General features: G+C 52.7%; 7 protein-coding genes across 7 annotated transcripts; all 7 read right to left on the minus strand.

The window, feature by feature from the left end:
* Positions 1-803: 803 nt before the first annotated feature.
* On the minus strand, positions 804-2,741 carry MET3 (Sulfate adenylyltransferase; the record flags this gene model as incomplete). The annotated part of the gene is made up of 4 exons (XM_049349193.1): positions 804-1,444; positions 1,499-2,416; positions 2,514-2,663; positions 2,723-2,741. The coding sequence occupies 4 exons, from the start codon at positions 2,739-2,741 to the stop codon at positions 804-806; spliced, it is 1,728 nt and encodes a 575-aa protein (XP_049215980.1).
* A 687-nt stretch (positions 2,742-3,428) lies between these two features.
* Positions 3,429-4,388, minus strand: J4E79_000277 (uncharacterized protein; the record flags this gene model as incomplete). The annotated part of the gene is made up of 2 exons (XM_049349194.1): positions 3,429-4,168; positions 4,220-4,388. 2 exons carry the CDS (start codon positions 4,386-4,388, stop codon positions 3,429-3,431), a joined length of 909 nt encoding a protein of 302 aa, XP_049215981.1.
* A 1,807-nt stretch (positions 4,389-6,195) lies between these two features.
* Positions 6,196-7,658, minus strand: J4E79_000278 (uncharacterized protein; the record flags this gene model as incomplete). The annotated part of the gene is made up of 4 exons (XM_049349195.1): positions 6,196-6,659; positions 6,731-7,260; positions 7,334-7,560; positions 7,638-7,658. The coding sequence occupies 4 exons, from the start codon at positions 7,656-7,658 to the stop codon at positions 6,196-6,198; spliced, it is 1,242 nt and encodes a 413-aa protein (XP_049215982.1).
* Positions 7,659-8,141: 483 nt separating this feature from the next.
* Positions 8,142-9,438, minus strand: J4E79_000279 (uncharacterized protein; the record flags this gene model as incomplete). The annotated part of the gene is made up of 2 exons (XM_049349196.1): positions 8,142-9,110; positions 9,163-9,438. The coding sequence occupies 2 exons, from the start codon at positions 9,436-9,438 to the stop codon at positions 8,142-8,144; spliced, it is 1,245 nt and encodes a 414-aa protein (XP_049215983.1).
* A 1,211-nt stretch (positions 9,439-10,649) lies between these two features.
* On the minus strand, positions 10,650-10,967 carry J4E79_000280 (uncharacterized protein; the record flags this gene model as incomplete). The annotated part of the gene is made up of 2 exons (XM_049349197.1): positions 10,650-10,672; positions 10,742-10,967. The coding sequence occupies 2 exons, from the start codon at positions 10,965-10,967 to the stop codon at positions 10,650-10,652; spliced, it is 249 nt and encodes an 82-aa protein (XP_049215984.1).
* A 339-nt stretch (positions 10,968-11,306) lies between these two features.
* Positions 11,307-12,487, minus strand: J4E79_000281 (uncharacterized protein; the record flags this gene model as incomplete). The annotated part of the gene is made up of 2 exons (XM_049349198.1): positions 11,307-11,946; positions 12,423-12,487. 2 exons carry the CDS (start codon positions 12,485-12,487, stop codon positions 11,307-11,309), a joined length of 705 nt encoding a protein of 234 aa, XP_049215985.1.
* Positions 12,488-12,777: 290 nt separating this feature from the next.
* Positions 12,778-14,711, minus strand: J4E79_000282 (uncharacterized protein; the record flags this gene model as incomplete). The annotated part of the gene is made up of 3 exons (XM_049349199.1): positions 12,778-14,076; positions 14,126-14,592; positions 14,663-14,711. The coding sequence occupies 3 exons, from the start codon at positions 14,709-14,711 to the stop codon at positions 12,778-12,780; spliced, it is 1,815 nt and encodes a 604-aa protein (XP_049215986.1).
* Between the last annotated feature and the right edge of the window lie 295 nt (positions 14,712-15,006).

Consider the following 15,006-nt stretch of genomic DNA (forward strand, 5'->3'; position numbering starts at 1 on the left):
ACCCACCAAATAATGCCAATAAGAAAAACCCGTCCGCAATGCGTTCCTTTCATCCGCCTCAAGTCTCCTCTTTTCTCTCTTTCACCATCCTCACCTTCGCTCCGGACCAAGCCCATCTCCGACGCTGAGACAACCGCTTCAGGGTACACACTAAACACCTCAAACCCAGGCACCTGCAGAAGCTACTTCGGCTGCTCAACCAGTCGCTTCGTCAATTGCATCAGAGGCCTTTTCTTCGGCGCTGTCATCGGCTGCGAGTAGCATTTCTGAGAGAGTGGCTGAGAGTCCGAGTCCGAGTGCGACGGAGGGTGCTGCGGCGCCTACGAAAGGTATGTTGGTGTTGGTTGAGAGGATTGACGGTCCGGGAATATATGCTAATATGCCTGAGTAGATGCGCAGTTTGCTGCTGTGATTGGGGGTTTGGCTGTCGCTGCTGGGTGGTTTGTTTGAGAAGTAGAGAGACAAAAGAATTCTGGAGCGAGCATCGCTAGCAACATACACCTGGGCGAAGAGGCTTGATCACTTTGGAATCAACTACACGTCATGTCGCGTTCGTTTCGTACGTACGACATGGTATCATCACATCGACATCAAACATCCATCACTGTGACACGCCACATACTTAAAATCAAGAAAGCAACAAAGTTGCCATTCATAACCCATGGTCTAAACCTTGTGTCTAGGTAACCCATCGTCTATACTGCGCAGCTCAAAACCCGGCACCATTAAGCCAGGTCGATTCCATATCCATCAAATCATAATCGTTAAAATTCAAAAACATTTCGAAACGCTTTTTCGCATGTCTACAACTGTGTCAGAAGACCCTGGCTCTCCAAGAGCAGGACAATCTGGTGGACGGCTGTCCTGACGTTGGTAGTCGACAGGTCGACAGTCAGGTCAGCGTTGGCGGGCACCTCGTACGGGTCGTCGACACCAGTGAAACCCTTGATCTCACCGGCGCGCGCCTTGGCGTATACACCCCGCTTGTCGGTCTTCTCCGCATGCTCGAGCGGGGTAGAAACGTGGATCAGGTAGAAAGATCCGTATCGCTCTACAGTCTGGCGGGCTGCCTTTCTTGAGTCCTCGAAAGGAGCGATGGGCGCAACGATTGCTGCTGCACCAGCCTTGGTGAGCTCGGCGGCTACGAAGGAGATGCGGGCAATGTTCTTGTCACGGTCGGATCGGCTGAAGCCCAGCTCGCTGGAGAGCTCACTGCGGATGGTGTCACCGAGAAGGAGGGAGACGGAGCGACCACCCTGCTGGTTGAGAGTGACGTTGAGAGCGCGTGCGATGGCGTCCTTGCCGGAGTTTTGGTAACCTGTCAGGAAGACAGTGAAACCCTGTTGGCTGCGAGGAGGGTGGGATTCGCGAAGGACGCGAACGACTTCGGGGTACGAGAACCATTCGGGGATCTCCTGGCCGGTTCGGAGGCGCTTGCGGAGCTCTGTTCACATTGTTAGTTTCCAAACCCTAAATGAAGGAAATGCAATTGACGTACCAGTTCCGGAAATGTCAAGGGTCTTGATGCCCTGCTCAACCTCGTTCTTGGGCTTGTACTCGTCCGAGTCGGGAAGGTAGGTCATTTGGAGGAAGGGAACAACCTCGATGCCGAGCTCGTCCCTGTACTTCTCGACGGCGTCCTGGGCGTCGTATGGACCGTAGAAGTCAACACCCTTGGAGTTCTTGCCTGGGCCAGCGTGGTCACGGCCGACAATGAAGTGGGTGGCACCATGGTTCTTGCGGATGATGGCGTGCCAGATGGCCTCGCGGGGACCAGCCATGCGCATAGCCAGAGGCAGAAGAGCAAGGACAGCCATGCCGTTGGGGTAGCGGGGCATCAGCGCCTGGTAGACACGGACACGGGTGAAGTGGTCAATGTCACCGGGCTTGGTCAGGCCGACAACGGGGTGGATGAGGACGTTGGCCTGGCGGGCGCGGGCAGCGCGGACGGTGAGCTCACGGTGAGCGCGGTGCATGGGGTTCCTCGTCTGGAAAGCGACGACCTTGGACCAGCCAAGCTTGTCGAAGTGCAGACGCAGCTCCGCGGGAGTGTATCGGAGGCCGACATAGTCGTAGTGCTCCAGGCGGTCGATGGCCTCGAGCTTGCCGCCGACGTAGTACTCCTTGACCGTCTCGTACAGGTACTTGATGGCGGGGTGTGCTACGTCGTTGTCCTTGTCGAAGACCTCGCGGGCCTCCTTCTCCTTGTCCGGCTGGTAGACATCGTCGACGGTGATGATGGCCAGGTTGCGGTCGTCGCGGAAGTCGCGCAGGGCGATGCGGGCGCCTTGCTTGACGCCGACCTCATCGATGGTCTGTTTCGAGATGTCGAGTGTGATGGGAATGGAGAAGAGGTTGCCGTCGGCGAGACGGTTGTCGGACACTACGCCGTCGTAGTCCTTCTGGTTCATGAAACCTGCATCATGCTGTCAGGGGCCGTGCTGCTGCAAACATCGCAAACACGAGGGGCGTCTTCGCTGCCCCTCGCCTAGCGCTGCGGGATGACGACTTACCCTCCAGAGGTGAAAAACCTCCGTTCAGGATGAGCTCCAAGTCGCAGAGCTGCCTCTCGGACAGGACAATAGCCGGAAGCTTCTCAGCCTCTTCGAACAGTTCCTTGCGTCGGGGCGCATCGCGTGCGATCAGGTCCTTGAGGACGCCGCCTGTTGTCCCCTCCGTCAGCAATCGTGACCAACTCCAGCGACTCTGTTGATCAACTCACCATGGGGTGCGTTCGCCATGTTTAAAGAATATGCGAGGAATATAGAACCCGGTGGTGGATCTGGTCAGGTAGTTCGGCGAAGACTTGCTGTCGTTCCTGACTATACAAGACTGGCTTCGCGAAGGAGGTTTTGGGTCACTCAGACAGAAAGATGCGCGACTAAGGACTACAAGGCGGGACGGGTGGAAAGGGCTTTTTATTCCCCGGGTTCTACGGACACTTCAGGCGCCATGTCCCCGATTGTTGACCATAGGCTTCTCTGGATTTTCTCTGCTTGCAGAGACTAGGGCACAAAGCGGGTTGTTGTATGGGTCGGCAGATCTTGGAAGCGATTGCGCAATTGCACGCGATAGTTAGAGCCTGTCTCACCCGGCTTTTCGTTGGGCGACGCGACCACAGTGACGTGAGCGGAGCGGAGAAGGAGCACCTTGTCCTGCAGTTTGTGTTGCGCTTTAGCGATTTTCAGGAACACCTCACGTATATGACAGGTCTAGCGCAATGCTGGAAATTCGTTTGATTCATGCGGGAGCTTCATTGGCTCCTGCGTCGGTGGTATCTCGGCCCCGTATATACATAATCGGATGCGACTGCCGCAAACCCCATTCTTTCGTGACCCAAACCCCATGCTATGCCATGTCCCATAAATAACCCAAACGCCCATGCTAATGCGGTACAACAAGTAGGAATCAAGACATCCTACATCATCCTAAACGTTCAAAGAGACTTGTTGCAGCTTGTTGGCTAGGTCCTCGTTTTGCTGCTTCATCGCCTGCTCTTGGAGGAACTGAGCATATCGCGACTTGGGGTTGTGGATGCCGCACTCGGACTTGTTCTTGCCCTTCCAGCGTCCTGCTCGCTCGTCTTCTCCAGCGGCTACTGGCTGTGTAGAGTGCCAGTCACCGACACTCTTGTAACCCTGGTTGAGAAGGTCGTTGTATGGGACGTCGTTGGCGTCGACGTATTCCTTGACCTGGGCGAAGTTCCAGTTGGCGAGAGGGTTGATCTTGATGAGGCCGGCCTCGTCGACCTCGATGATGTCCAGATCTCCACGCTTGCCACCTTGGCTACGTCGGCGACCAGTCAAGACAGCCTTGACCTGGAGTTCAGAGTAGGCACGCTCAGCAGGCTCCACCTTGGCAACGTAGTCGTAAAGTTCGTCGTTGGTGTCCCACAGCTTGTCGCCATGCTTGGCAGTAAAGTCGTTGACGTTGTCGCAGCCAGCAGGCTTGTAGACGTGTACCGGTGTTCCGTATCGCCTCCTTACCCGGTCAACAAGGGCATAGGTTTCGTCGAAGTGGTAGAGGGTGTCTAGGAAGATCAGGTCGATGTTGTGCTTCAAAGGTCCATCGAGCTTCGAAAGCATATCCACTGTGACCAGGCCAGTAAGACCAAACGCGGTGGTCTGGAATAGTCCAGGCAGAGATGTGATGCACCATCGGAGGATGTCTACTCCAAGTTAGTTTAGGAAACTTTCAGGAGTAAAGTGCCATCACGTACCTTGAGGCTCAAGCTTCTGGAGCTGGGCGTTGATAAACTTCAAATGAGGCTTCGTGAAGTAGATCTCAGGTAGGCTCTCCTGACTGGATTCGGCTGAAGCATAGCCAGACTCCTCGCGGAGTGTAGGCTGCTTGTAGGCGTCAACCTTTGCGAACAATGGTGACGACATCTTCAAGATGGTGTGGCGGAAGTTTGGGGTATGGCAGGCACGTGCGGAGAAGCCAGAAGGAGTATGTCTTTGTGGGTTGGTGTCTAAATGGAGGCTTCCCAGGAGAAACTACTATTATCAATCGTTTGAGTCTGGAGGTGGGAAGAGGGAGAGCGACCACGGCCTGGAGTATATATTGGGCGCCGCCATCGGGATCGCTTTGTAACCATCTCCGCAAGGTGCGATAGCTGGGGGTGAAGACGTGCGATCACGCAATTCGCGCTAGTACATGGTGGAGCAAAACTCTTCCTCCCAGCCTTATGTAAGGCAGTCTCGCCAATCATTCGGCGGCAGTAGACGTTTTGCTACTTCTGAGGCTCGGACGACGTCTATGCTCATGCACTCCGCGGCTGTGCGTTGGTTGGAAATCGCCCGATGGTTTGAGGTTTTGTCATCAACGTCATCCCGTGGACGATTACCGAACAATGCGAATGGCTGAAGTCATGGTGATCCGGCTCTGGCTGACGGACTAGACGGACGGACGGACTGCCTAATCATGGGCTGAGGGATGCCATGTCGTCTCATCTTGACTTTCTCTTGATGTTTGCCTCTGCTGACAATATGGAGTTGGTGGAGTGCCCCGGCCCATCGGCAAGCGCCGGGCGATCGCGTCCGGGGCCTCGCCCAGAAGACTTGTAACACGCATCAGGATTCTCTGTAAAACCATCGGTTAGTGTGAGTCGTTGTGGAACGTCAGGCATATTTACCTATAGCTGTCCATGCTTGAGGCTGAACAATTTTTCTAGCCTCCTGCACGACTCGGTGCACCTTATACTCGTGGGGCGCGAGATCCGTCGTCCTGATTTCCGCATCTGCAACAAGCATGTTGCTTTTGGTGGGCAATCATGTCGCGCGATTCCCGCCTGGGCGCTTCGTGATAATCTTATGTCGTGTTGTCGGTGCTGTTGTTGTCGTGAATGGTGGCGGATGTCACGGCGGGGTCGAAGGTCATCTGTCGCACTAAATCGCCGCAGCTAACCGGCATGGTCTACAACTCTATATCAATTGGATGGAGTTTATTACCGCAATCAACGAATCACCTCATACAAGGAAAAAACTGAACAGGTCTAGAGCCTACATTAACACCAAGTCATCTATCTTGTAGGGTTTTAAGTTGATGTAGGCTGCAGGCCTGTTCAGTTTTTTTTCTTGGTTGGCGTGGAATCGTTCTTGATTTTTGTGCAAGCACCATGTCCGAATTCAAGGGTCTACTCCCATGGATGCGCGAAGATTGAGAACGTACGCCGAAACCATGCGATTGGTAGCAACGATGTACTGGTGAGCTTCAACACTGTCGCGCAATCTCGGGAAGGGTGCATAACTGCAGCTGCTGAGGTGTAGGTGGAGTACGTGACCGAAGAATCCCATGGAGAGAAGGTGCGAATTGCACAGAGAAGTAGTCGAGAGCTTCGAGGATGACCGAAGAGTTGTGGTACATTGAGCGAAGCAGCTGGGTGGCGGATAGATCAACACTCATAACATCCCAAGCAACGTTAGCAACCGTCTCGTACTCTGAGGCCGCCATGATGAATGCGAGAAGGGTGAGAGGGTATGAGAAGGCAGAAAGAACGAAGCGGGGTTGAGATGTGTCAGACATACCTGAGAACGGCAGTGACGACTTCGTCGTTGCCAAACAGACGTTGTGGAAGGCGCACACCAGTCGAGGCAGTCTCGACCAAGCTCCACATTTGATACGTTCATTGGAGCACAAAACAGTCACTATTTGGTCATCGAGGCAGATTATGGAGAGGGGAAGTCTGTAATCACTCTACTCTTCCATAGCATCCAACGCCGCAATCTTCCCTCTCCACAACTCCTTCGCATTCCCCCAAAACACCTTCTCCTTCTCCTCAAACCGCAATTCTCCCGCCCACGCCAACCCATCAATATTAGCATCCACATCCCAAAACCCGATGCCATACGGATAATCCGTGCCAAACACCATCTGACTAACTGGGATACCCATTCCTTCCGTCAGCCCTTTGACCTGATTTGGCCAAACTGGTCCTGCACTATCGTACCAAAAGCGTGTTTTGTAGGCTTCCCTCGCTGCGGTCGAGATGTTGGGGAAGCCGAGAAGGAAACGCTCGGAGATATCGGGGAAAGCGCCTGCGCCGTGAGAGATGCGGAAGTGGAGGGACGGAAACTTGAGGAATGTGGATGAGGCTGTTAGACTCGAGATGGCGCGCGCGGTTTCAAAGTAGAATTCTCCGAGACCGGAGCGAAGGGGTGCTGTGGCATGTTGTCAGCTCGCTCTACCTCTTGGTCGTTTGGGGGACCAGGTTAGGGAAAAGAGAACTCACATGGTCGAGAATTTATCAATCGGCCATCGTCGAGCTTGATGATGGGCTCCGTTGGATGCACGAAGACCACCTCCGTCCCATCTCTTCCCATCTTTGCGGATCTCTCTTGTAGAAAATCCCACAATGAATCAAAAGTCTCGTCTCCCGGGTACATCCCCTCGTGGTTTGTTAACACACCGACACCCACTGGCTGTTTCCCCACCATTCCAAACATGCGCTTCAGTTCCGTAATCAATTCTTCCACATGGGGTAGCGGCATAATGGCCAACCAACTAAATCTCTCAGGATAGATCCTGCAAAGTTCCGCTGTGAAGGAGTTGAGTAAACGAGCAAGGGCAATTGTCTTCTTCTTTCTCAGCACTTCGTCTCTTTCAGTCAAGAAGGCGTTAGCCTGGGGTGTGGAGACGCAGAGTACAGAGTGAGCAATGTGGTGTTCACTCATGAATTTGAGGTGGGATGATACGTTCCAAGACGGCGTTGCGCGGCCTGCAGCATTCAGTTCGAGGGCTCGAAACCAGTCTGGAATGGGGCTATGAGATTTGTTAGTACATGGGCACACATACGTGCATCTTTGGCACTGTGGTTTGGAGCATTTGAGCTTACTGTGTATGCGTATCAACCCTCTTTGAGGTTGAGAAGTCAAATTCCTTCACATCAATCATGCTACTTGCTAGCGAAGCGATGCTCGCAATAGCTTCTTTGGCAAAAGGCAATACTGTCAGGTCAATCCCATCTACGTATGCTTCGTACTGTATCTGCATCCAGAGTTTGTTTTCGTCATGTTCTGTACCATTAGAGGGCGTTGGGTACGGTTTGCCGTAGGGATACGCCTTCGTCACGTTAGTGTGTCTTGTTCCGTGACTGTATTGGAGACAAGACAGGTATTCTTTCACTTTGAAGCACTCACCATTCTTTCGCTAGACGACATTCTGATATGAGGGAAGATGGTGACGATGCTTGCAGCTGTGGTTAGAGTTGAGATGTAGACTGCTCCACATGTCAGTAAAGATAAGGAAGGGATTCGCATGTTTGACAGCTGTAGCTCACTCACAGTCTCGCAAGCACGAAGCAATATATGGTTCATGTATTCTTGTAGAGTGAACTAATCGTTGTTGTTGTTGCTGTTGGCCCAGTGAGTTAGCTGCAGGTACTTAGCATGCGCATGTGCGGGGAGCCGCCACTTGCGGAAGTCGCACCTGCCTTGTCACTTCCTACCTGTAAGCTGCACGTTTTCCAACTGCACTCATTACTAGAGACATTAGCTTACCAGCTTCAATGACATTTCGGACTTGTTCACGCACAAGACAGACGTCACCAAGTGGACGCGCATACATCCGGAACCTTACACACGTACATCTAAGAAAAGCACTTCCGTTCCACAACCTACGTCTAGCTACCGCGCATCTATCAATCATGCAACCTCGGCAGTAGTAACAGCACTCTGATACTTCAAGTCCAATTGCGGCGCCTCCACACCCTTCCCAGGAATTTCACCAAGTCCCGCGGGCTCCACATAGTCTTCTTCCTTGTACCCATTAACCTTCAGCCTCAACTTCCTACTCTCAGCGTAAACTACCCTGCGCATTCGGTTGGTGCTTCCAAGCGGTTGATGCTCCTTCAATCCATGCCAGCTGTTCACCGTGATGCGATCATCCCACCACGTCCTGAACTCAGGTAGCCATGAGTCCTGCGGCGGGAACTCAATGGTAGCGATCTGTTCAAACGGATATTTCTTGGGATCCCATTCGATGCCAATGTCGTCGACGGGCTGTTCGGTGAGGTCCTGCAAGAGTTGCGCGCAGAAGCTGTAGGTTATGGTGTTGTTGAGGTGGTGTGTGCGGAGGGTCTGCGAGAGGATATTGATGGGGTCTGAGTCTTTGACTTCGGTGTTTTCAAGGTCCTTTTGGAACTTGCTATTGGGGAAGACGCCGTATTTGGCTACGTAAGCTCCGTGGCGGTAGGCTGATTGTGAGTACTCGGGCATGGCAACCATGTGCTGTTTCGGCAGTTGTCCACCGAGGGTTGCCACGTCGGCATCAACGCGTTTGCTCTGCTCGTCTGCAAAGGTAGGCAAGTCGTTCCAGTTTCGCTCCAGTGCGTCTGCAATATCGTATGTGGTCTGGGGATCACGCAGCTCCAATACTGGGTAGTTGTTGAAGGTCCAATCTTGCGTCTTTTTGTCTTCTCCCCAGAGCTTCTCGCCCTCGATACCAAAGACCTTCATGCCAATGCCGCGTGGGGCTGCCAGGTTGTCGGGCAGAATCTTGGGCGTTAGAGACGAGTACCGCATGATTACATCGTAGGTGCCAGGTTTTGCGAACATTCCTTGGGCTAGATGTTTAGGTAGGTTGTCGTGCACTGTGAACTTGCCCATAACGCACTGCTCATGTTATCAGTAACGTTCATCTCGAGAAGTCTCAAGAAAAACTTACACCCTGGGTCTTCAAATGCGTGCCCCTCAAACAATGCATATGCTCGTTGAAGTTCATCATCTGGAAACGGTTGAACTGAGCAGAAACCTCCTTAATCTTCTCTTGCTCATTTTCCGGAATGTTCTCAACACCTGGTGCATCCCATTTGATGTATTCACCAGTAGCCTTCTTGTCTTGTCCACCAGCTTTGACGGTGCCACTCGGTACTTTGCCGTTGTGGATGTTTTGAATTCGATGATACCCCATGGGGCATGTTTCAATCTTAGTTCCACTCATGCTGATGATTTGTTGGTAGTGTATGATCTCTTTGTTCCGCCGTGTGCTGCTACATGGCTGGCGGCCTTCTTAAAGTCACCAACACAGTCCTCGTGGTCACCCCGCAACTGCATCTAGCTTCCGCCTCGCCGACATCTGCTCTTCTTCATGCTGCATTCCGGACGGGAAAGTGCGAAAGCATGCGGGGTAGCGCGTCAATGATTCCAGTTCTTCGAGGTGTATCCGTGCGATGGATGGTCGGAAGCCGCTCCGGAAGACCCTCTCCCGCCTGCGTGGTCGATCTAGTCCGCCTCAACTGACCAATGATTGAAACTGAATTGAAGATCAGGTCTCGAACGCATCTTCTCAGCCCATGATTTGGAAGCGTCATGATCTGTCTCGAGCGATCCGAACTACTTCCTGCACGTCGCTTTCCGGGAACACTCCACACCAAAAGCGCAGACGCTTGCGAGTACGTGCGCTGAAGCGTCTGTTGCTATGCGTATCTTTACTTTTTTCGTATCTAGATACTATTCACCCTTCATCTTCTTCAAGCTGCTGCTTCATCGCAGCCAGACATCAGCCCACTGAATGAATCTTCTTACATGTCCGAACTCCACAGTTCCTCTTCCTCAGTTGTGTCCCAGCTTTATTGCGACACATTTCATACCCACCGGACATAAAATGCTCGTTCATATGTGCTAGCCATTCTTCTCTACCAAGTTTCTTCGATACGACTCCTTCTACAGCCCAACAAATAATACATTGGCGATACACCATGACTCTGCCTGGAGTCCTGTCGGTGGTATCAATAGGAAGATGCTGTGCATAGGAAAACACCCAAGTCATGCCTGCGCAACCGACGGCCCAAGTAGGAGGATATAGCGGTTTTGTCTTTCCTTTGGGTGGCCTGGGACCCCAAGGTAGCATGGAAAATCCGCACGGATCACATTTCCAATCGATTGAGATGCGAGAGGTTCCACTCTGCAGGGCAAGTGCACCAGCGCAATACTCCGGCCTATTGTTGTGTGCTATCGGGAGACTCTGGGGTAGCCTAACGATAGGGGCAGCGATACTGAATCGTTGATACTGTTGGGCCAGAGCGGAGATTGAGTTGAGTTTTGCTTGGGTGGAAGTGTTGAAGATCGCATCGTAATCGATGGTCTTTACTGGCGAAGAAGTAGATAACAACAGGTTCTGGAGTTTCTCGATCATGTCCTGTTGCATCTTTATCATGACGCTCGTGAGCTCAGTTCTGCAGATGTCTTTTTGCCATTGCATAGTCAGTAGAGCGATCCTGATGATTGCACTCTGGGTGTCTCACCGTCGCCTACAGCAAACCGCCGTCCAATTATGGAGAAGTCATCGTCGTATTCTTGTTGAATCTCCGGTGGCGCTAGTTCCACAGCCTTTTGTAGTCGCTGTATGCGTACAGATTTGTGAGAGCTCTCATCTTTCTTTTTCTTCTTCAGTTCTCTGAGGAACGATGCTGTTCCGCTGAAGGCACTGACGATGCCCACCACCAGAGCGACAACTTCGAGACCGGACATGATACAGTTGTACTTGACTCAGATGTTTACGGACACATGGGCGTACGTCGACGTGTGACTGATCAGGTTTGTAGAGGTCAAGTAAGCTCGATACGCCAGGCAGCCGCTTATCGCAACCAGCCCATCCCGCTTGGCCTCAGCTGGGCAAATACGTGCATGGCGTCTCATGCAGCCACAGCAACTCGCCTTGACCAATCATCGCATTGCGACCGGATCGAGAGATAATCGCTTCGAAAGCTGTAAGAAGACATAAAGTGGCTGATTGATGTCAACCTAGCCCGTATAGTCATGTCTAGGCAAGAGCGATTGCAAAACAAGTAGCGCAAGAACTCTCACCAGCTACCACATCCTCCTCCCCAGACCCCCAAATCCCTCCTGCCCAACCTTCCGCCCAGCCAACTCATTCGCAAACTCCAATTTCCTTTGCAGCCCCCACCCCCCACGCTCATTAACCGCGAAAAGCATCCCCGCAATAAAAGTATCCCCAGCCCCAATCGTATCCACAACCTTTGCCCCATCCTCCCCATCTGCCTGCCACGCCTCGACATCCGCCCAAACCTCCTCGTCCCCCTTTTGAACCGCCGTAGCACCTCCAGAACCCCATGTGCAACACAGTAGAGCCCCATCTCTCGTTTCATCGCGTCTGGCTTCGAGGAAGCTTCTCGCATCCTCATACCCATTCTTCACGGCCCACAATTTCGAGTAGAAGACTACATCTGCGTACTGCGCCACCTCAGCCATACCCGTCCGCTCAGGCTTCTCGCACTCGACGCTAATTTTGAAATGAGGGTATGTTTCGCGGAGGAAGCGGACACACTGCAGTGTGATCTCTGGGACGCGGCCTTCGAAATGGAACCACGCTTTCTTCCACGTATGTCCTTGTTCCGTACTGAATCTGCGGACTTGGTGGATAAATTCTTCGGCTTGCATCTCGGGGAGCTGGTTGATGCTGACGATTGTGCGTGAACGCTTCTCTTCGCTTTGGATGATGTAGCTTGACGCGGCTTCTTGATGCTGGTCGCGGAAGAGGCTCACGTCAGATATTTTTACACCAGGAAGAGATGTAGATATGAATTGAGAAGCCGCTGATTGCTCCTCAGGAAGTACAGCTAGTAGATGTAGACTCGTGGGACTGAGATGTGCTCCTTCAGCGTCGTGTCGTTGCAGCTGCGATAACACTTCTAGACTATTTGCAGTATTTCCTCCCCTTCTTCGCGTAAGAGCTTTCGCGCGTAGTTTCTCATCTTCTATGGGGAAATGCGGGACTCTGAACACTCGAGAGTTAGTAAGCTTCTAATTCTTAGGGTCACCTTATACAAGGGAAAAACTAAACACCTAAGAGCCTACGTTGCTATTAGGCTACTAACTTTGTAAGCTTTTATCTTAATGTAGGCTCTTAGGTGTTTAGGTTTTCTCTTAAATAGGGTAGGGTTGTTGCAGAGCGTTGGTACATACGTCAATATGGTGTCGATGTAGACGGCACCAACGCATACAATATGGTTCTCGGTACCTTCGGACATGTTTCAACGCGTGAAGCGGTATGCGCAAATGACCGTGGTGTTGGCGACAGGTGGAGAAGATTTAAATGTGATAAGTTTGATAATGTGGAGCTGGAGTGTTGGAGGTTACGTCAACCTTGTGCTTGGAAGTGTCGCGTGCCCTTCCGGCGCGTTGACGCGCCGTCACATGTCCGTCAAACGAAAAACACAACTGTGTTACCAGATGGTCGATTAGCCAAGACATTCGCTTTCAAGGGATCTGTGCCCAAACAATCAAGTGACATTCCAGAATGTTTCACACTACCGTCATCTTACCTTTGGCTATCCAGACCCTGCAGTCCCATAGCCTCCTTGGTAGCATCCGTTTTCTCGGCCTCACCCTTCTCCCTAAGTGCTACCTTCTCTACCTCATCGAAAGCCTTGAGTGCATCGCCATACTGTTCAAAGACACCCTTCCTGTAGCCATCACAGATCTTCTTGACAAAGCCCTCCTCATTCCACCGCGCCTCAAGGAAATCCTCAAATTTCTCCTGTGGAGACGAACGTTGCACGCCCCAGGCAGCTTTGTACGCGGCTCCAAGAGCGCAAGCATTTCCTCCAATCTCAAGCTTGTATACACCGTCAGAGCCACCAAGAACTTGACCGGCAAGTTCGGCGATGGCGGGGTTCACGGCACCACCGCCAACCATGTAAATTCTGCGGGGTTGCGCAGGGAGGGAGCCCTGGGGTTCGACAAGGGACTGAGAGCGCAATCTCAAGGACAGGAACTGGGATTCGAGAATTGCACGAGCGTCGGCTTGGGGAACGGGCCAGGATTTGTCCTCTGTCTTGCCTTGGGCACCTTCTGGTGCTATGGGCGAGAGCTGATTATCTTTGGAAAGGAATCGCCATGTTCCTGCCTTAACGTTTGGTACAATTTCTGGTCGGGGGAAGAAGAGACCTAGACGCATAGGGTCGGATGGTTGGGCTTGGCCAAGCGCAGGAGTTGTGAGGGCTGTCTCATTGAACTTGTCCCAGGACTTGTCGGATGAGCCTGAGGCTTTGTTGATGGCGTCGCGGATGTGCTCGCGTGCTAGACCACCATTCTTGTAGCAGAGCATGAACATGTAGAGGCCTGCTGTGGTGGGGTGGTTCATGAAATGGTATGCTGGGTCGGGCCTATACTGGGGTGTAGACATAAGGAATGTTGTTGAGGTCCCTAGCGAGACGATGGCGTCGGACGCGCGTAGAGGAAGGGCGAGGATGGTCGATGGATTGTCACCGGTGAACGCAATGACCTGAGCCGACGATGGGAACCCGTAGCGCTTGCTGAAGTATGGTGAGACGGTACCGAAGCTTGAGCCACCATCTTCCGGGACGCTTCCGAGCTTCTTCTTGAGGTCCTCGACACCGTCACTGCCCCCAGCTGCAAGCGCAAGAAGATCCTCATGCCAGCGACCATTCTTGATATCCCACAGGTTGGCTCCGCATACGTCTCCGATATCGATGGGGGCGACTTTGCCGAGAAAGACGGAAGCGAGGAACGAGGATACGAGAGAAATGCGAGCGGTCGCTTTGTAGGCTTCGGGGTATTTATCGTGGAAGCGAAGGATCTGAGGGCCACTGAAGCGCTTTGTGGTGTTAGCATGGACAAAGGCTTGGAGAGTGCTGGAGACTTACGTGATGGGCGCTGCTTCCAGTAGCTAGGGCCAGATTCCTCGGTTCTTGCAGTGTCGCATCAAAAGCTTCGCACTGCTTCTGTGTACTTGCGTCCTGCCAGTTTGGGCTGAAGGGGTGGCTGAAGGCACCCTTCCTCTCGCCCTTGGCACCGCCTTCCAGCTGCTCGAGCAGTGTCTTTCCAGCATCCATACTGCCAAGTAGTGTCTCGGCATCGTTGCTCCAGAACACGGTACCATGTTGCATACCCGCACCCGAGATACCCTGGATCTTGGAGAAGTCGGCACCCTGCTCCTTCAATCGCTGCAGGACAAGATCAATGGCTTCGAGCCACAGGGCGACGGGCGCGAAAACCTCGCCCTCAGCAGGGTTTGTGAGGACACCCTTCTCAATGCCATATTTGGAGAGATCGGCATCGAAATCGACTTTGGCTTCGTGGATAAGTTTGAGATCGGAACCGACGATGATACCTAGAGCACGGCAGCGTCAGTCCAAGCTGGAAGACCAGATGGTGGGGTAGCTCTAGCGGGGTATTCGCACCTTTGAGTTGCTGAGTGCTCAAATCGAAGCCCAAGAACTGATCAGCCATGGTCGAAGTGTGTCAGTGCGGTTTCGAGCTGTGAGGATAATGTTAGGATGTTATGTTGACGAGACATGGCTAGAATAAGCAGACCATATCTCGTAGTGTTAGAGGTCCCTGCCTCACATCCACGATACGGCTACGGCACACTTACGCAAGACCCACATTGACGGACGCGCTACATCACAGGCAATTTTGCCGGCGGTGCCTGCAGAAGCGCCAGTGTTTTGGCGCGGTATCATTGGATGGCGGATAAATTCGTGCCGAGACATCGTGAGTACAGCTGTGACTTTTTGGAGTTGCA

This window comes from Alternaria viburni (assembly GCF_023758015.1).
Source record: "Alternaria viburni strain BMP 2772 chromosome Unknown scaffold_1, whole genome shotgun sequence".
NCBI lineage: Eukaryota > Fungi > Ascomycota > Dothideomycetes > Pleosporales > Pleosporaceae > Alternaria > Alternaria viburni.